This window comes from Poromitra crassiceps (genome assembly GCF_964638095.1).
Source record: "Poromitra crassiceps genome assembly, chromosome: 10".
Lineage (NCBI taxonomy): Eukaryota > Metazoa > Chordata > Actinopteri > Beryciformes > Melamphaidae > Poromitra > Poromitra crassiceps.
Window position 1 is genome coordinate 14,762,263 of NC_139631.1, and position 22,385 is coordinate 14,784,647.

The following is a 22,385-nucleotide window of genomic DNA, read 5'->3' on the forward strand; positions in this document are numbered from 1 at the left end:
GGCATGTGCCTGGGATGGCATGGTAAATGGCCTGCATTTATATAGCGCTTTTATCTAAAGCGCTTTACAATGAGAAAAAGGTTTCTCCACGCATCAACCAGCAAAATGCAGCTGAATCAGGTGCTTCTCAGTTTGAGGACAGCAAACTTCCAGGAAACAAAGGAGGGACTGGAGCACACTGATAGATTTGCAGCTTTTATTAGTGCAAACAAGACTAATGTTTCCACACTACTGTGTTTTCATCAGAATCAAAATGATGAAGACACAATGAGTATAGGTACATTCACCCATTCATACCCCAATGGCGGCAAGCTACCACCCAGGGTGCTGGCACAGCCATTGGGAGCTATTTGGGGTTCAGTATCTTGCCCAAGGACACTTCGACATGCAGACTGGAGGAGGCGAACCACCGACCTCTTTTATCCAAAGCAATCAGTGGATGACCTACTCTCCTGAGCTACAGCACCTGTGGCATGGTGGCTCAGCGATTAGCACTGTTGCCTCACAGCATGAAGGTCTTGGGTTTGAGTCGCAGTCTGTCTCCCACCATCAAAGACATGTAGGCTATTTAAGCAATATCACACGAGAGGGAGTGCTGTTGTTGGCTAATATCGGCACTGGCTGCTGTGATTCGGTCGCAGGCACGAGGCCGCAGGCCGAGTGCCGAAGATAATCACAGCAGTGCCAATATTAGACAACAACAGCACGACCTCGAGTGTGATATAGCTTTTATACAACAGTTCTATTAAACAAAGCTGATTATATAAAATATATGATTTCTCTATTTATTCCTCCACCAACAAAAATAGTCCCCTCAGCTTTCTGCTTTGCTGAAAATGTAGCCTAATCAGCCTAATTAACTGCAGGCTGTCTACTTTACTACTGTCTACTCTACAGCTGTGAAGCGTTTTGTTGATTAGGGCAGCTGTGAAGCAGAGTGATCTACACACAGTGAAGCGCCAGTGCGTTATCGTGAAATATCGGCACTGGTAGGATCCCTCTTGTCCAATCAAATTGCTCGGCCGGAACTACCTGTTGTATAAGTTAGGGTTAACTTAATACTCCTGTCAGTGCCCCTGACCAAGGCACTGGCAATCGAACTCAAGTTGGTCCCCAGGAACCACTGCTCGTAGTTCTAGGAAGGTTAGAAGAGGATCGGTCAAATGCAGAGGATGAATTTCCCCACAGGGACAATGAAGGATAATTAACATAGGCTGGCTAGACCTTTTAATGAACTTAAAATGAATTTTTAAAGATTGCTTTTATGTAATGATCTTTTACAGTAATTGGGTTTGACCTCCCTTTTATGATTGACTCTTCCATTTGTGGCCTTGCTTCCATATTAATTAATTAACATTAATTACTAATTGCTTTTGCTGCTGCTTTTCATGGTGTTTTTGTTTGTTTGTTTTAGTTTTTACTTGTGCATGGTAATTGTGTTTGGAAAGTAAAGTACCATATACGCTAAATAAGTAGCCTATTGTTGTTTCTATTCTTGTGTCTACAGTAAGTGGCAGATGAGTGATTTCACACGTAGCCAGGCCAGGCACGGGTCACACAGTCACACCCAGAATCCCAGCGTCACCCTGACTGGCATTTCCTTTCTCAAGCCATTTTTCTCTTCCCTTCACCATAATCTCTTGGGGAGGGTCATCCATCATCACAGCCGTCTAAATAGCCCGGTCATCCTGTGATTAGTGAGTCTGTTTAGTTTAAACATCCAGGCAGTACATACATGCTAATCCAAATGGCTGCGTGCATCTGTTTCTGCATAACGTGTGTGTGCGCGCGTGAGTGGATGTCTGTGTATGCTTTAAACACTCTACATCATCCTGTAAGCAGCAGGCAATCAGAAATCCAGGTCTCTAGGGTATTCTCATTTCTCAGGAACCAGATAGAAAGTAGAAACTCATCCATCCCGTGGCATCCATAACTACCTTCATGGTAGTAGGAGCTTGACTGACAACTGTAGTTAAGCCGTCTGTTCCCTCCATCTCAGAGGGAAGAGGACGCTGATGACTGCTACATGTGTCTTTGCATGCATGTGTGTGTGTGTGTGTGTGTGTGTGTGTGTGTGTGCGTGTGTGTGTGTGTGTGTGTGTGTGTGTCAGTTACAGCATGGTGTGTGGGGGCAGACAACAGCGCAGGACAGCTCCTCTGCGGTGCAGCAGATAAGGCGCCAGACTCATTTTCACTCTTCTATGAGATTTATGCCTATGGGGAATTGGACACAAACAAATCACTCCTAACTGGACAGCAGTATCAGCTTTTGACATTTGCTAAGTCTAGGAGTGAGGTCTGAGGACTGATGTGCGTCTCTTGTGGTTTGAGGCCAACATTAAATTCCTGCAAATCATGGAGTGATGTGATGCTCCTGTTTCTCTAATGTCAGAGAAGGCTGAGTAATATTGTGACATTTGGGAAAATGTGGCTCTAAAGAAGGCTAAACATTCAATCAGGCAGGCAGAACATTCTGACAAGAAAAACAGAGGTATCTTCTCCTTCAACACTACCAACTCAGGATAAGTCTTAAAAACGTTCCTTTTGTAGCCCAATATCCACCCACCCACCCATCCATTCATGTATCCACCCATCTGTACATCATACACCCATATGTGTGTTTTCTCCACAGGTTACAACTCAGGTCATTATGGCTACGTTCACACAGCAAACCTTAGTGGTTGAATCTGATCTCTCCCCCCCGACCCCAAGTGACTCAGGTCAGTCTTTTTCACGAATGTGTGAACAGTTACAAGTCACATTGAATGTGACTTTTTTAAAGATTTGAATCTGATGTTTTGGAATGTGACTTCGGTGTGAAAATCTACCCCGACTCAGCAGGGAATCAAAATAAAAAGATAAAAATACTTTTAGGGTTTCTATTTCTCATAATTTATGAATGGTTATATCTTTAAACAGTTTAGGAGTATGGCAGGAACATTTTCATTAACAGCTGAAAGTGCCATTTCCTGCAATATAGAGCCTTCAATCATGACCAGTAAAGCTGCACTTTCACTATAAAGCTCAGTTCATATTGTACTATATAGTCCTTGGCTCTTCAATTGGCGGCCCGCTGGGCCTGCGAGCGCCCCCTGTGTGGCCCGCGCTGGAATTGCAAAAACAAAACAAAAAACAGTGCACCTGAACGCACCATGCAAGATACCCGCTGAATAAGTGTCCAAATGTTCATGTCATTCTGGCCACTACTTCTGTTATAACATTTCGTTCTGGAATATGGAATATCTTTCAATAATCTTTATGACTAAAAGGCTAAATATAATCTCATGTGTAAGAAATTACTGTTCTACATTGAAGTACAAATTTAAATGATTAACTTGTTGGTTTGGTTTTATTTAGCTTCAAGAGTACATTTTTGTTCTTGTGTGACCCTCAACAGGCTTTGAGAATCCCCGGCCACTAACTGATACTTATGCTTAAATTAACCCACACAACTGTTAATTTAAAATGAGTTATTCCTCTAAACCTGCCTTCGGCCCCCAGCCCTCGGGTCTCTGCAAAATGTGGCCCTTGGTCAAAAGTAATTGGGGACGCCTGATAGTGTATTAAAATATTAGATGTGTTCTGTGCTTTCAGTAGTGACAGATAAAATGTTGTCTCAGAGTGTACATAATACATATAGTTTGTCACGACAAATTGCAAAGAAGCAAAACCAAATTTGTGTTGTTTGGGACTTAATTCCATCTCATTTACATTACATTTTTGAATCCACAAAAACGTTTTTCACTCTTCAATCTCCATTCAAATAAGCCTTTTGTCATTAATGATAATTGGATGGAATACTGAGACAATGAGAAAGAAAGACAATGTCATATTTCAGAATTGTATTGTATGACAATAATCGTGAGGCAAAAATATAATAATTGTTACAGCCCTAGGCTGTAAGTACAAATGCAAGAACTTTAGGCAGGGTTCCCACATCTTTCTATGGATGAAATGAGCACATTTCTATGACCAAATTGTAGCAAGGCGATGGGAGGGAGAGTGTGTGTTGTGGGTGAGGGAGAGAGCATATGATTCAAGTCTGTGTGAATGTGTTATCCTACACTTCTGAGCTGACTGATGTTTCCTGTATTGCTGGTCTCTGTCCTCCCTGAGTCTGCACTGTCACTTCATTCTACAGGAGAGCAACAGACGTTATGAATACACTGACCTACTTTGAATCAGGCGCGGACTGCAGCATCGGGCGCTTCGGGCAGACGCCCGGTGGCCTGTCCTGTCCTGCATTTTTAACCCTTTTTTAATTATATACAGTATATATATATATATATATATATATATATATATATATATATATATATATATATATATATATAAAATAATAATAATATATATATTCTTTTGCAGGACAGGCCACTCCCTGAACAGCAGGCCAGTATGTATAAGTGTTCCTAGTTGTGCAGATAGCACATAGCAAGCAGGCAGGGGCTTGCTGTTCAATGGTGCCAAAATGGAGAAGAAAAGAGGTGGAAAGCGAGGAGCCTATGTTGTGTCTTGGCCTAAACTACAATCAGTGGTAGACAATTGTCTATTGCCTCTAGAATATTAAATTAATAACACTAAGTTCTATTAGTATGAGTTGTGCCAAACAAACGTTAATATCTCAGAAACTATAGGCTACATGACATCGCTTATATTTTGACATTCTGAGTGAGAGCAGAAGTAGCTCAAGAGTTTGATGTATAATATATGCATGTCGTTTTAAAGTTGTGTGAACTGTCGCAGTTTTTAAAATGTAAACAGAGTTTGCCGGCTAGTCAGACACACAAGCCTCGCACCACTTGGGCTCCATAGGGTTCCATTGCCATTGCCACCCAGTGACACGTGTTGTTTACCAAAATTCTGCTCAGCTGATCCCTCATATATAAAAAATCCCATTGGTCAAATGTAAACAGTAGTGGCTAAAGTGAAAGTATGGGTTGGATTGCTTTTGGGGTTTTCTTCACAAAAGTGGAGAAGGAGGCAGAAGCAGCACTAGCACTGCAGCAGGTGCTCCTGCAGAGCTGGAGGTGGTGTTGAACTTATCAGAATCAGGAACCTTCAGGTAGGCTACAATTTCAGAGCATAAAGTGAAACATGTAGGCTATATGCTTATTGCTTTCACATTAATGTGCTTTATGAGATTATCAGTAGGACTGCACAATACAGTTTAAAGTGGAGATGAAGCAGATATATATATATATATATATATATATATATATATATATATATATATATATATATATATATATATATAGATAGATATAGATATAGATATATTTTAGAACAATATACGAACAAAACAAACAGGCTCAGACACAGGAAAAGAAAATACGTAAGATAGGAAAAAAAACATACATCATGCACATTCAACATTACAATGTGGCCAGCCATACAAAGTGTTTATGTGCTTGTAGGAGATAATGGTCAAGGGATCCCATGTAAGGGGTCCATAAGATACCAGCTGGGCAAGCCATCCGTCACCCCCAACCTCAGTCACTGGTCATTCTTAACCTCGTCAAAATAGGCCAGAAACGGGTCCCAGATAGTTGAGAACCTTCCAAGCGAGTTGGTTCTCAGGGACCTAAGCATCTGTATAACAGAGATCATGTCCATCAGCCACACCTGAAAAGAAGGTGATGAGGAAGACTTCCATTCCTTCAGAATGAGTCTTTTGGCGACAGTTGTCCCCAGTGTCAGAGATTGTTGCACAGCTGTAGGGAAGTTCAGAGAGGACTCTGAGCAGCCGAAGATGGCGAATTCTGCCTCCGGCTGTAGTTATTTTGTAGGCCTTATAGTACCAGTCAAAAATGTTGGCCCATAAGTGAAGAGCAGAACCAGAAGGCATGAGATAGTGTGCCCTCTGACACCTGACACCTGTCGCACAGTGGCGAGACAGAAGGGAAGATCTTGTGTAGTTTATGCTTGGAGTCCCCATGCTTAACCTTAACCAATCATCACTCCCATGCCTAAACCTAACCAATAATCACTCCTCATGCTTAACCTTAGCCAATCATCAGTCCCCATGCCTAAACTTAACCAATCATCACTCCTTGTGCCTAAACCGAACCAATAATCACTCCTCATGCCTAACCTTAACCAATCATCAGTCCCCGTGCCTAAACCTAACCAATAATCACTCCTCATGCCTAACCTTAACCAATCATCAGTCCCCATGCCTGAACCTAACCAATCATCACTCCTTATGCCTAACCTAACCAATCATCACTCCTCGTGCCTAAACCTAACCAATCATCACTCCTCATGCCTAACCTTAACCAATCATCACTGCCCATGCCTACACCTAACCAATCATCACTCCACATGCCTAACCTTAACCAATCATCACTGCCCATGCCTACACCTAACCAATCATCACTCCACATGCCTAACCTTGACCAATCATCACTGCCCATGCCTACACCTAACCAAGCATCACTCCACATGCCTAAACCTAACCAATCATCACTCCTCGTGCCTAAACCTAACCAATCATCACTCCTTATGCCTAACCCTAACCAATCATCACTCACCGTGCCTAAACCTAACCAATAATCACTCCTCATGCCTAACCTTAACCAATCATCAATCACCGTGCCTAAACCTAACCAATCATCACTCCTTATGCCTAACCCTAACCAATCATCACTCACCGTGCCTAAACCTAACCAATCATCACTCCTCATGTCTAACCTTAACCAATCAATTCATCAGTCCCCATGCCTAAACCTAACCAGTCATCACTCCTCATGCCTAACCTAACCAATCATCACTCCTCGTGCCTAAACCTAATCAATCATCACTCCTCATGCCCCTAACCAATCATCACTGCCCATACCTAAACCTAACCAATCATCACTCCTCATGCCTAAACCTAACCAATGATCACTCATCATGCCTAAACCTATTAACCAATCCTCACTGCCCATGCGTAAACCTAACCAATCATCACTCCTCATGCCTAACCTTAACCAATCATCACTCCCCATGCCTAAACCCAACCAATCATCACTCCCCATGGCTAAACCTAACCAATCATCACTCCTCATGCCTAAACCTAACCAATCATCACTCCCCATGCCTAAACCTAACCAATCATCACTCATGCCTAGACCTAACCCAATCAGAGGCAGAGGAGGGCTGGTCATGTCTTCACCCACCTGGGAAAAGAGATTTTGCGTACCTACTAACCCTGATGCTGAGGTCACATGGGGCTGAGGGAACATAGGCCCGAGGGAATGGATGACCCTGTGTTTACCACACCTGTTCCCAAAACCCGATCCTGCCGACAACACCAAATTATGTAAAGAGGGAAGAAAGGGTTAGCCTTCGTTCACACAGGACGCCTACGTAAGCAGAACTGAAGCTGAGGCAGACTCACGCTGAGCCGTTCATGCAAGAAGCCACGCTCTTGGAATAGGCGTGAATCCTGAACGATCGCTTGAGCAAGGCGTGAGCGTGGCTTCGGCGTGGCAGGCACGTGGGTGGTGTGAGCGGCTTTACCTGTTAACAAGGACACCTAAATGAAACTTGTGGGTTCAGCATAGGTAGAGCTTAGGTTGAGCGTTGCTTCGGCGTCCTGTGTGAACGGGGTGTTAGGCTCGCTGGATGCTGCGCTCTCCTCGATGCTCCGTTCTCCTGGACCCTTGCTCTCCAGCATGGCGCGCGAGGAGAGCACAGCATCCAGCAGAAGATGAGGGAAAATGACAGAAAGGAGCAATGATGGGGAGAGGACACACGGGGACCGCATATTATGCAATTAGACCAAACTGCAAAAAGCAGCCCTGTTAAGTCTCTTCTTGACATAGTTTTTTAGACCGTTGTGGATGGAATCTGCAGGGAGAAGCTGAAGAGGAGCAGACTGTAGAAACCAACCCTGCAGACATACAGACACACACACACACACACACACACACACACACACACACACACACACACAATCATGAGGACAAATGAGTCCCTTGTAATTTAAATTGTCATTATTGGTTGAGTGAAGCCGTGTGTCTTTGTGTCTTACCAGGACTGTGTGACCGATGCTGCCATATGTTTTGTCTCCAGCTGTGAGATACTGCAGGGAGCTTTGAACAAAATCCTTGGCTGTCAGCGTCACCATGTCGGCCTGTCGGTAGCCTGCCATCCGAGTGGAGACCCCAAATGGAGCCACTGTCTGAGAAAGATAAGAAAGAGAGAGAGAGAGAGATTATCATTTAATACTGTATGCACATCCTAAAGCCTTGGTGAGTTTGTGAATAAAAAGGTAAAGTACAATAGCTCGGCAATGCACTCTCCCAGACTTTGAGGTTGAGTCCTGATATGAATCGAAGTACCTGTATAATAATCCCTTTATCTTTGTATTCAGCTTGAAGACCTTGAGAGAATCTCTCAACAAACACCTACAGGGGTAGATATCACACACACACACACACACACACACACACACAAGCACGCACACCACCAACCACACACACCCACAAGCAGACACACACACACACACACACACACACACACACACACACCTGGGTCAGTGCATCATTGATCGTACGTTCCAGTGTTGCTGGCTGTAAAGTGAATTAGAGCTGTATTGAGGTGCTGTACTGTACTCGCCTTTGATGCAGCGTACAGCGTGTATACGGAGGAGGGAACGCAGGCCACTCCAGAGGAAATATTCACGATCACCCCTTTCCCTCTGTAGACACACACACACACACACACACACACACACACACACACACACACACACACACACACACACACACACACACACACACACACACACACACACACACACACACACACACAGACACACACACACACACACACACACACACAGTTGTCCTCTTATCCTTTCTGGCACTAAACCTATTCTTCAGTAACTTCAGATTTTATATTATTACAAATTACAGAGAAGATGTTGAAGAAGAAAATGTTAAACCTGTTTTCCATGCCTGGAAGAACTATTTTGCACATCTATGGGACAAAGAAGAATACGCTTTTTCAGATTTAAGGCAAAATTAATGATTAATTATTTGTTTCATAAAAGCTAACAGAAAATACATAGTTACCTTGGCCATAGTTTTCACATTGCAATTGATCACATTTGTAATCGTCTGCAAGGATAAATCAACATATATTATTACAAAATACAACATAATAGTATATAAAGTATAGACTGCTGTAGCGCTCCTGACCTGCTCGAGGTCTGTAGTCTCAAGGAATTTGTTGGGAATGTAGCTGGGCAGAATGCCAACATTATTGACTGGAATAGACACAGTAGTTAAACACCGCTTCTTGTGTATGCGGAAACATTTTTATTATGATTCAAATATTGCATCAAGGAATGGAAAATTGTCCCACCTAAAACCCCAATGTTCAAGTACTTGAGCTTGTCCTCAATTTCAGCAAAGACAGTTTCCTCTGTGAAGTCCGCTACTATCACCTTCACCTTCTGGCCAGTAGCATCCTCTTCAAAGAGTGATAAGGTGTGAATATAACCATGTTCAGTATTATAGTCTTAAGGACAGCAAACAGTATAGTGTTTGATGTCTTGACAAAGCATAATCAAAATATGGCATTTTGATAAGAAAATTAGTAAATGCAGACACCGATAGTTACATAATTGAAGTAATTATTTTGTTTCACCTATCTCCTTGGCCACCTGGTCCAGTTTCTCTTTGGTTCTGCTCAGGATAACCACATTAGTCCCTTGACCAGCCAGCTGGGGGCAGCAGTAGTGCAGAGCAGAGAGGTGGACAGGAGGGGCGATAACACAAATGCATAGGAATGGACAGGGAAGGAAATTAGCAGACCTGGGTCAAATGTGTGCAAATATTTAAATGTTTGTTTTAACCTGCTTGCAGTGCAGATACTGTTTTTGTGACCGAGGCCTGGAAATTAAATTAGACAATAATAAAGAATATAATCATACATAGTGAAGCTATATTGTTGGCATTGTATTTTTGAAAACATAATCTTAGATTCTAACACTTTCGAAATTAAAGAATGAACTTTGCTTGACATTTTCAATTTGGGGAAGTGGTGCAGTTTAAATCTCCGCTTACCTCAAAGGCATATGCTCTCCCTATCCCTTCTGACCCGCCAGTCACCACTGAGACAAAGGCAGAGACACGAGAGAGAAAGTGTTCGGCGAGGCAAGGCAAGTTTATTTGTATAGCACACTTCATACACAGAGCCATTTCAAAGTGCTTGACATAAAATAGATAAAAGAGCATACATAAATAAAAAGATTAAAAAGTGAAGAAGATAAGGTTCATAATATAGACGAACAGGCAAAATACATTACATTAATAATAAAATCAAGTAGAATAGAGAGATACCCCCCCCCCCTCATACAATCAAGTTAGGAGTCAATAGAGAGCCAAAGTTACACCCAATTCAGGTTTAGGCATACGCACCAGAGCTATTCGTCCGGCATTCCTTTTTCCATCTACATTTCGTAAATGCTTATAAAAATAGTTTTACTTGGTCACACCAAGCAATTCAGGTAATTTGGAATCACGAGAGACTGTAGAACATTTCACTTGGACTAAAGAAATTGCAGATTAAAAAAAGTTGTAGACATTTTGTTTTTGAGTTTTGGTCCAAGTGAAATGTTCTATGGTCTCTCGTGATTCCAAATATAGCTGAATAACTTGGTTTGTCCAAGTAAAACTATTTTTTTAAAGTATTTTACGAAATACAGATGGAAAAAAGAATGGCGGACAAATGGCTCTGGTGCGTATGCCTAAACTGGAAGTGAGCATTCCTTTGGCTCTCTATTACTGGAGAGTGCTACAGTGTCCACTCCATTCTAAACACTAGGGGCACTGCAAACAAAAAGCTATATACTATCTAATTTTTCTTTCTCTGCTGTCAATCAAATGCTGGGTAGTCTGGTTGTTTATTGAAGCTAACTTCATGCTGCTGTAACACAGTGTACCCACACAAACACAGTGTGTTGTGTTCCTCAGCTCTGATAAAGGCATTGCTAAGATAAAGAACAGGCAGACAGGAGCCAAAACAAACAAGCCATTGCCGGCTAAGCAAAGGAACAAATATATTTATTTATTTTGTTAGTTAGTTTTAGTTCAGTTTTTTATTTAGTATCAGTTCTAGTTTGTTTTTTCACAAACTCCAGGGTGTATCTTTATTTCAGTTTACAACAATGTGTTTTTAATACTGCAATAAAAGAATAATGATAATAAAACAATAAGGCAGTTGAACTTAAAAACTGACTGAAGTCGTCCAGAATAGTTAGGTCAAAGATGATTATTAGTTCTAATGTAGAAAAGCTATAAGTTCAATCTACAAATGTCTAGACACGCTGATTCATGTTTCCAAGTTAAATGCATGACTGAAACCCAGACAGTGATATTTTACTTTTCGCAAGTTTTGCAAGTTTTAAGTTCAAGTTCCTCTTCTATCACATGATTAATACACAGTTCACAGAACATGCAGCTGCATCACACTTGTAGTGGACTTGCTATCAGAGAGACTTGTAGTGGATTGTACTTGCTATCAGAGAGAAACACTTGATACCCACATAGCCTCATTTTTTTTTAAATCAGAAACTGATTTATGATCCACCAACCCTTTACATAACAAGTCTCTATCCTGTAACTTTGTTCCAGCCCACCTTTCATGGAACACTGAGCTCAAATAACAGAATTTCTTAGTTACAAAACATTTGAAAACATAGTTTGATGCACATGGAGCAACAAACTCTCACCCACCCACATAGGATCAGCACCGGAGTATCACACATAAAGGAAAATGTAAGCAAGGTAGTGACAAAAATGCATAGGCCTCTATTACACAGTATATTACACACAATATATAATCAAAATAAAATGTATAATTCTGGACTATAAAATCAACACACAAGAGAAATGAGAGAAAAACAAATCCACATTTATGAAGTGTTAAGCCCAATGTCCACCAGCTGCGGTACGGCTCTGTGTGGCTCCTGTATGGCCATGTAGATAGGCAACACGTCAAAAATACGCACCTGTTCTATTTTTGCTAGATCAACACGTGTCTGACAAGATTACATGGGTGTGGGTCTGTTCAGGCAGCCGCATTGTACTGCAGCTGGTGGACATAATGTAGGCCTTTATACAGTATGTTAAAGCATCTTACTACTATAATAAAGTGCCCTGGTTCTGTTCCGCAGCGCACAATGCTCGAGTGACATCACTGATGACATCACTGATGACATCACTATTGCTTGAGTGACATCACTGATGACATCACAATTGCTCAAGGGACATCTTGCTCAAGGGAGATCATCACAATTGCTTGAGTGACACCACTGATGACATCACTGGTGAGTGGTGACATCACAATTTGCTCATATAGAGTGACATTACTGATGACAAGAAATTGGCTCGAGCCAGAGAAATTCATTCAATGGAAAGGAATTGCTTCAAAATGTCCCCATTCTCTGGGGTGGAGTTGTACAATCTCTACAACCCAGTTTGTCTGGGGTTGTAGAGATTACTTGCAAAACCCCATTTAATGTCCAGCTTGCACAGGTTACCTTAAAAACCCCATTAAATGGACAGCTTGCACAGTTTACCAGAAAAAGCCCATTTAATGGATAAACCTGGGGTCTCCGAGGCCTGGGTGGGCCCCAGGACCCTGTGGAGGTCCTGGGGTCGCTTCGGGGGTCTGTGGGCCGAAGGGAGGGTCGGAGACCCTCGGGACCTCTCCCACCCCCTAACCCTAACCTCTCCCACCCCTAACCTCTCCCACCCCCCATGCCTAAACCTAACCTCCCCCCCATGCCTAAACCTAACCTCTCCCACCCCTAACCTTTCCCCCCCATGCCTAAACCTAACCTCTCCCACCCCTAACCCTAAACCTAACCTCTCCCACCCTCCATGCCTAAACCTAACCTCTCCCACCCCCATGCCTAAACCTAACCTCTCCCACCCCCTATGCCTAAACCTAACCTCTCCCACCCCCCATGCCTAAACCTAACCTCTCCCACCTCCATGCCTAAACCTAACCTCTCCCACCCCCCATGCCTAAACCTAACCTATCCCACCCCTAACCTCTTCCACCCCCCATGCCTAAACCTAAGGACACAGGGGTCCAAGCAGACCCTCCCCATGCCTGCAGAGGTGGGCAGGGTGGTCGAGAGAAGAGCCAATGGAGAATCCTATCCATTAAATGGGGTTTTGCAAGTAATCTGTACAACCCCCGAATCCTATCCATTAAATGAGGTTTTGCAAGTAATCTGTACAACCCCCGAATCCTATCCATTAAATGGGGTTTTGCAAGTCATCTCTACAACCCCAGGGAAACTGGGTTGTAGAGATTGTACAACTCCATCCCAGAGAATGGGGACATTTTGAAACAATTCCTTTCCATTGAATGAGGTGATTCATAGTAGAACGGGTGGGCGTGCAATGCTAAACACATGAGTTGACTTGAGTTTGGTGACACCCAAAAAAGTAGCACATCCTGTCCAGACTCTCCACCCATCTTACAAGATCTCCTTATTCTTCACACAAACATGCCCACACGTATCTAAACACTCAGCACATGCAAGCTTTGTCCGCGTTCAACCCATACACCATACAATGCAACATCTTAGGACTCTTGATAATAAAAGGGGACCACTCTGAATGGGGAAACAAAGTCGTGCTAATGGATTCCAGTGGTCTAGAGAAATGCCTCAAAATGAATGCATGAGGAAGGGGGTTATCCACCCTGGAACACACTGTTCTGATTGCCATTTTTCCACTTTGCTGGAATGGAATGAAAGTGGAACTTGGGAAATAGAGGAAATATTGGCCTGGCATTGTTGGTTTCTTTAAGAGGTGGCTTTAGCACTGTGGGAGGCAGATGAGCTTGCCAGAAGATGCCAAAGGAGATCTTGTAAGACGACAGACCGCTCTGGGACCTCCACAGGAATCTTTCACAGTAATTACCGGGAAACAGTCTGAAGGCTGAGGGCTGGAGCTGGCTGTGAGCTCTAAATTGGGGTTGGGTTGAAATACACTGATATTGTGTCTGCCATGTTTAAGTGTACCAGAAGGATATAAGTTGGAATCCCTGTGCCATCTGCGGAAAGTAATTGTGCTCTTGTCCTGCCATAGAAGTCACATACTGTAGTGGCTTGCAGTGTTGGGCAAGTTACTTTCAAAATGTAATATACTACATATTACTAGTTACTTTCATTTGAAAGTAATAAGTTACTTTACAATATTACTTTCTGTGTAGAGTAACCTGTTACTTATGACACTACTTTTGCATTACTTTTACCAAAACAACAGCAGCAGCAGAATGACATCGCCGCCCCGGAACCATCCCGAAAAATAATTGAAACCGCCTTGAAGTCAGTGTAAACCGTCCAAAATTCTAAATGTTATTCTTTTCCTTTGTTATTGTCATCTATAGTGGTTATTTACATAAAAACACACAGTTTGATTAGGAAATGATTGTATCTTTTTTAAATATGTGCTTTGATTTAATAAAATGTAACTCAATTTGTAACTTGAGTTACTTGACAAAGTAACTGGTATAATATTACTGAAATCCTATAAGTAATAAGTTATATTACTGAGTTACTGCTAAAAGTAATATATTACATGTAATATGTTACTTTTGTAATGAGTTACCCCCAACACTGGTGGCTTGTCACATAACTGCAATACACTGGAGACTAGTAGAATAACAAGACATCTAATGGAGTGCACTTTTTGCTCATTTTACTAATACGCAATATGTACATAATATGTAGGCAAGACTGTGTAGACTTGAGTCTAGACCATACTGTCACAATCTTCTCTCTCTCGAGACAACATCCTATCACAAGAACAAATCATTCACTAGAGGGGAACAGGCTTCACAGAACCTGTCTTACTGCATTCCCTGCAGCAAGTCTGAATCATTGTACACCTCACCTATACAAATATCTAAGACATTCCCTGCACTGCAGCAAGTCTGAGCTTGTGATCACACAGTTAAATGTACTTAAAAAGTCAATCAATAGCCGTTGTAGTTCGTTTTATTTTGGAGCCAAATGAATGGGGGTTGCCATATAGGGCAATACAACGAGGGACAGAAAGATTAGTCAAAAAACATTTGAAAGTCAGTTATATACGATATTGTGAGTAATTTACTATACACCATATAACCCCAAATACGTAGTATAAATTATATGACTCATGTCTGAAACAAACACACGCACCAGAGGGAGACAGAGACAGAGAGCTCACCTGCCCACTCTCCCATGGAGGTGAAGAAGGACTTGGACATTGGGAACCACACTTTGGGATAAAGCATCCTACTGAAGAGCAGTAGTTTCACTCCATAGAAGACCACAACTGCCCCACCAAGAGAGACTAAAAACAGTTCCATCAAATCCATGCTTCATCGGCTTGCCTGACACAACAAACTGGCTTTAAGCATCTGTGTTTGAATGTTTTAGTGCCATGAAAGGGGGACTAGCCTTGTCAGAGGACACTCCCATTTCAATTACACAGGCACACAGACACAGACACGCATGCACACAACCCACACACAGTGACTGACTTTGCATTTTTAGTTCTAATTCTGATACCCATTGGAGCACTGGCCACATAGTCAGGCCCAGGGACGCTGGAACTCCTTTTAAGAAGGGGGTGCTGAAAGGAAGAGGAAGGAGACATGTGACGTTTTTTTTTAATGTCTTTTTTAGCCCTATTTAAAGGAATATCTCATTTTAAATTAACATTAGGATTATACTGTTGTGATGTCATTATTCAGTATTTTCTCCTTTTCTCACTCACTTTCATGTCACTATCCTGCTCTCCCTTTTGGTCATTTTACACTACAACAGACAGCAACACAGGCAGAAATACTGAACTTATTAGGGGTCCAAGCACGAAGTGCGTGGATCCCTATTGTAATTGTTCCGATTATTGTTTTTCTTCTTCTCCGGTAAAACTGTATGTAGAGCAGAAACTGTAATGCTCAGCGTAGCCAGACTGGGCACATAGATTGGAATTGTGACTCACTACTCAGAAACAAAAAATTACCCATATCGGCCAGATGGTGGAGCTATAACAGACCATTTCACGTTATGGTGCATATCTTCTGAACCGTGTGTCCTATACTCAAAATTCCTTGGATCAAGATGCATCTAGATGCATCTATCCATATAGGCCCCGCCCATTTGCGTGTGCCTAGATTTCCCGCCATTTTGAATTTGATCAAAAACCTACTTTTGCGAACTCCTCCTAGACCATTTGGCCAAATCACATGAAAGCTTTTCTGGGTCATCTATGGACTAACCCGACCTAAAGTTATCAAAGGATTTTGGATACTTGAAACCATTTTGAAATGATAAATGTCTAAACTTTTGTGTATTTGCTTTTGTTCTTTTCCTGCCCTAAAAGTGTGTGGATCTCAGAAACCGTTCAAGACATCACCCACTACTCAGAGGAAAAAATTACACCAATCCACCAGATGGTGGTGCTATAACAGCCAATTTCACATTTTTTGGTCCATAACTTCTAAACCACGAGTCGTAGAAACACAATTCCTCATCTACTGGTTTCCCTGGAGCATCATGCATCTAACCTACTAGGCCACGGCCATTTCCGCCTGCTAGATTTTCAGCCATTTTGAATTTTCTCAAAAAACTATTTTTGCAAACTCCTCCTAGAGCATTTGGCCAAATCACCCCAAACTTTTTCTGGGTCATCTCTGGACTACTCTGATGTAAAGTTATCGAACTTATTTGGATATGTCAAAGCGTTTTGAAATGATAAATCTCTGAACTTTTAATGAAACACACCCCGACACTAAATTGCCCACAACTCATTAACCGGTCAATTACAACTACTGCTGCTACTACTGATACCACTCCCACTACTACCAACACTACTACTACTACTATTACTACTACTGCTACTACTGCTTGGAAACCATCAGGTCACCGGATCTCAACCAAACTTTGTTTACTTGTGCACATACCAACTCTGAATAAATGTGCACTATTTGTTGTTCATTATGTCTCATATATCCCCCAGGTCACCGGATGCTTGGACCCCGCATCGCCGCTTGCAGCTATATTTATTATTATATTTTATTATGTTATTATTATAAACCAAACATAAAAAATAACATCTCCACCCTGCTTTACTCATAGTCTTCAACTAAACCCTATATATCGCAGTATAAAGCATATAAAACACATTTTAATCATACAGTAAATATGTTTTATTGACGTTGTAATTCCAATACAAAACAGCAGAGGGTGCTGCGGCACCCTAAGCACCCCCACTTCCCGTGTCCCTGGTCAGGCCTCGCTCACAGAGTTGGCATGCAGCCTCTCCTCATGTGGGTTTTCATAGTCCACTTCCCTGGCTGATTCCAACTCCCCTCAGCTGTGGTCCTCCCCTCAAGTGAGCTCCATCAATAGCTAACGAATTGATCTCTCCATGGTGCTGAACCTGCGTGTTCACTCATTTTGGCCACTAATCAGCTATTTTTGCCCCTTTAGTCGGCCCTAATGACCTAATTCAAAAATCAGGCTCCGTTAGGTCACCCAGGGTGCTTTTTACACTTCCTGAAAGATTCAGCGTGATCACACGTAAAATGGCATAGCTGTGGCCAAACACAATTTCTGCTCACTCACACACAGAGACTTTGCATTATAGGATTATAGGATAATGTCTCTGTGTTTATATTTTTCCCCTACCTGAGTGTGAGCAACTGTGAAATTACTCAATTCCCCCTCGGGATCAATCAAGTTTTTTCTAATTCTGATATCATCTACAGACACGGATATTTTCAAAAATTACAAGTAAGTTTTGGCACCTTGAGTGCTACCGACAAATTACATTTTAGTCAGACACCTGCCTGCCTTGCATTGAGCAATGCCCGCCATTTCGCACATGCACTATGGTGATGGCTATCTGATGCCATCCCAGTGGTCAAAGGTGGTAAATGTGATCTTTTCTTTTTATGGCCCAAAATTGTGTGTAGTTTCAGTAACGCTAGTTAAATAGATCAGTTTCCTAGAATAAGACCAGGGACCATGATGGAAATAAGTGTTCACACTTTTCATGTTATCCCTTGGATGTTTGTCTTGCATTATCCAGAATAAAATTCATTCATTCATAGAAACATTGCCAAAAACAGCTGATAAATTGGTCATTATTTACATTGCCATTCACTTCCACTCCTTCGAGCGCCTTGTTCTGTCATACCCAAAATCCATCATGGACCCACTCCTTGACCCTCTGCAGTTCGCCTACAGAGCCAACAGGTCTGCAGATGACCAGTCATCAGTCGGTAAAGCTCCGGAGATTCGCAGATGACACCACCCTCATAGGGCTCATCTCTGATGGTGACAAGTCAGGCGGGAGATTGACCACCTGATGACTTGGTGCAGTCAAAACAACCTGGAGCTCAATGCTCAAAAGACAGTGGAGATGGTTGTGGACTACAGAAGGAACAGAGACCCACCTTCCCCATCACCCTGGGTGACACCCCAGTCAACATCGTGGAGTCCATTCACTTCGTGTGTTCAATCTTCAATCTGGGTTCAATCAGCCAGGACCTGAAATGGGAAGTGAACATCAGAGCTCTCACCAAGAAGGCACAACAGAGGATGAACTTTCTGTAGCTGCTGAGGAAGTTCAAGATGCCAAAGGCAGCGTTATACTTTTCTACACCTCAATCGTCGAGTCCATCTTGACCACCTCCATCACTCTCGTCTGGTATGCTGCTGCTGCTCTCAAGCACATCTCCAGACTGCAGCGCATCATCCAACATGCTGCAAAGGAGGTCAGATGCAGCCTGCCATCCCTTTAGGACCTACACTGTTAGGACACTGAAGCGGTCTAATGAGCGGATGTCCTGCCTATCATTAGTCCAATCAGAGTCCAATAGTTCCCAATGGATATAAGGCGGGTACATCCGGCACATCCGCTAATTTCTCTAATCACCTGCCTCGGTTTCACCAAACTTCCTCTGGTCTGAAGCGCTTTCTTTTCTTTGGCCAAATTTTAACAGGCTAAAGTACAGACTTCTCTGGAGCATTCAAAGATTGTGGAAGAGATTGGCTTGAGAGTATACTGGCATAGTATGGGCCAGGGTCCCCCTTCCCCCCACGGACAATATCCTACACCCAGCCCCCCCATCAGTCACTTTAATGGACTTCATAATTTGCACTTTATAATTTGTGATTGTTTTTCTACATTGCTTTGTCTTCCATATGATGTGACTGCTGCGCTGCATACAATTGCACTAAGTCAAATTCCTAGTTTTTAATCTGATGATTACTTACTGTGGCTATTAAAGTGAATCTGCCAAATGAAAATGCCACTCGTTTGTGGATATTAGTGGGATTTTTGGCCAGTCTGAAAGGGCCAATAGCATTATGTGTGCTTTACTGCGCATATAATGTCCTCAGTAGCAATGAGCAAAACCTGCACCGTGCACACACAAACATTTATGCTAGGCTTGTCGAGTTGCACAGATATATTGCTAGTTCAACTAGTAGCCTACACGATGGTCTGCACAGCACACAGATCTCTTCATTCATCATCACAAGACGCACGTTACAGTAGAGACTTTTCCCAGCTACTGAGCTTGCTACATCATCAACCTGCGCCTGCCCTGCGCTGTTGCTCCGCGCCATTCCTACAGCGTGTGCAGTGCTAGTATCAGCCACTATTACAAGCATAGTTTCTGCTTTTCTGCTGTCATTCATTTAGGTGAGTCAATCTTTCTCTTCTGCAGTGTTCGCTTACTTCTCGGAGGGAAACCGTTATTCAACATAATTGACATTGTCGGCCCTTTATTTGCATGGGATTAGCTTGCTAACTAGCCAGACGTTAGCTTGGGTGCTTGCTGTCACTCTGCACGATTTGTAACGCACTATCGTCGTCAGGTTGTTTGTGGACTTGATGGGCGGACGTTTCATTTAACGTTACATGATCCGCAGGGAATGTCACCCAAGCCGCCCAGACCTGACTGCGAATATTTTGGGGGTATTGATTGAAACATGTATGAAGCAAAACAACTTCGCGTTAACGTTACCCCCCATTGTTGTTGCTCCTCTCGGGGCCCATGCCTTTTAGCTTGTTGTGGTTTACTCCGTGGTTTAAAACGAACTGACATGTTTCTTTACAGACGTGATTGTGTCATTCATATCAGAGCCCCCCCCTAACAAATCTGTAGTTGGCTCGCAAAGTTAACGTTATGTTAAACGTTAACTTGTTCACGGTCACCTAGCCAGATTTTGACAGCTAGCCAATGTTAGCGATTCTTCCACATATTCATGGTGACATCGATAACAAGGCAATGGAATTTGTAAAAATACAAGACAGTAGGCAGCCATGCCTACTGTCTTGTCCTAATCTAGCTTCGACGCGAGACTCAGCCTTCACAACGACAGTCATGACCAAACGTGTCCAAAACAAAAGCTTCAAACAACAAGCGTGTGTTAGTGTGACATCTGCTGGACAGCTATATTGATTCTGGGATTGTTTTGGATGCTTTTTTTGCGCATGCTGCACGCACATTTATGTTTGACAGCTATGCTGTTATTTGGCACGTCTGATATGTATATTTCTGTTTGTTATTTAGCAATTTTATGCCGCTATAACGTTTCTGAAATGTGCTATAAAGATTGACTCACTGTTTGATGTCATTTTCACATGGGTCTGAGTTACAGATTATGTCCAAGTACAGTATTTTGGCAAAGTACTTGGGTTTTGGGAACAAGGCCAAGGTGGTTTGTGTAACTCATGATGACAATGATGTGAGATAAATAATGGAGATAATGCTCAGATATTTTTATTGAGAGTATTTTTTCTCAGTATGATGACTCAAACGTTTTTTGTTGTTGTTGCTCACAACAATGTACCCAGCCTTTGAGAGAACCTGTTCACAGGGCATCTGTGAGGCTGGACTGGGGTACACAGAAACGGTCTTGCAAGGTGATATAAATGAAGCTCTACTTTTATGGTTGGACCAGTAGGTCAATGGGTCCTCTGCTCTTTGTAGGAGGATCGATCAGGTATTGTTGCACTTCCACTGTTGCATCCGAGGTGGCATTATTCACTTTTTGGACTCGTTGGCTTCATTGCAGCACTGCAGTTTCTACAGGTTAAGGGGACATTCAGACCAAAAGCGTTTTTGGAGCTGGCAGCGTCTTTCTGCAATTCATTTTCTATGTAAGGACGGCCGCGCTAGACATGCTCCTCTTTTAATGAATGCACCTGGCGTTTCAGCGCTGGTGGCGTCTGTTGTTTTTGGAGGAGCGCTGTCGGCGTTTTAAAGCTGAAAAAAGTTGAACATTAGAGGAAAAGCGCCCTGATCGTCTTTTTCACTATCTTTTCTCCTCCCGAGGGATTTTCAACGGCTGCTGCCAGAATTGGCAATAATCTTGCTTTCATGTTGACAGTGAACAACATCAAACAGACAAAACCAACTGGCTACCGTCCATGTAGTCGTTGTGTTCTGATCTGTACTGCACGCGACTACAGGGGAAAACAAACGGAGCGCAAAAAAACGCTCTCAACATGATTTTCATAGCGTTCTGACTGAAAAAAACACTTTTGGTGTGAATGTCCCCTATCACCTGAAAAATATTGAATAACAACCTCACTAGAAATGAACACTAAGTAGTTATTCTTCATTCATCTTCACAGATATTGGGTTGCATAATGCATAATGATCAGTTTATTAATATCATATAAATGGATGCAGCTTGCGGCCTTTATGCTGCAGGGTCTTGTGGTGCTAGCTGGATTGATGGTGCTTGGTGCCTGGGAAGATGTGCTGGTCTGTGTCTTGTGCTGTGCATCTGATGAATGTTGCACATTCTGCTGTCAGTTGTCTTGTTGCAGCCTGAGCATGCATGATGTGATTGTGAAAGCCAAGAGTTTTAAACCGAGGATCCAGCAGCACATGTAGCCCCCAGTTGTGTGTGTGCATGTGTGAGTGTATCTGTCTGTCTCTCTGTCCGCAGCCATAAAATCTTCTGTGCACATTTATGCCTGTATGCTCATCAACGACCTCTTGTGCTTGCGGTGATTCACACAATTCTTGAAAAACCTATTTTATTGACTGTTTTATTACAATTACTTATTACAATGACTGTATTGCTTTTGGGCTGTGCCTGGAATGTTAGTAGATCTTGTTAATGTTCCATGATCCATGTTTGATTTGATTTGAGAGAGGCTCATTTCTGACAATCACTAATAACATATTTCTGTTGTAAGGAAATATGAAAGACACAGAAATGAAAGACACATTTCAAGCCCTGCTCCAGTCAGTTTTTTCATAGCTGTACAACCATTGATGTTCTATGAAAACATGTGCGTGCTGTATAACGCACGTCATCATTTGCGCCAAATATTGTATATTGATAAGAACTGAAG

At 42.5% G+C, this 22,385-nt stretch overlaps 2 protein-coding genes across 2 annotated transcripts in view; one reads left to right on the forward strand and one right to left on the reverse strand.

Annotated features, from left to right (window-relative positions):
• Nucleotides 1-5,311: 5,311 nt before the first annotated feature.
• Nucleotides 5,312-15,372, reverse strand: hsd17b3 (hydroxysteroid (17-beta) dehydrogenase 3; the record flags this gene model as incomplete). The annotated part of the gene is made up of 11 exons (XM_083644458.1): nucleotides 5,312-7,873; nucleotides 8,015-8,164; nucleotides 8,325-8,390; nucleotides 8,602-8,683; nucleotides 8,930-8,964; nucleotides 9,060-9,104; nucleotides 9,186-9,253; nucleotides 9,352-9,459; nucleotides 9,637-9,712; nucleotides 10,056-10,102; nucleotides 15,222-15,372. 11 exons carry the CDS (start codon nucleotides 15,370-15,372, stop codon nucleotides 7,757-7,759), a joined length of 945 nt encoding a protein of 314 aa, XP_083500584.1. The 3' UTR covers nucleotides 5,312-7,756.
• Nucleotides 15,373-20,998: 5,626 nt separating this feature from the next.
• The window catches only part of ipo11 (importin 11), a 222,691-nt gene continuing 221,304 nt past the window's right edge, over nucleotides 20,999-22,385 (forward strand). Inside the window, exon 1 of the mRNA XM_083644271.1 lies at nucleotides 20,999-21,019. The gene's annotated coding sequence lies outside the window, so the exon portion shown is untranslated. The remainder of the gene's footprint in view (nucleotides 21,020-22,385) is intronic.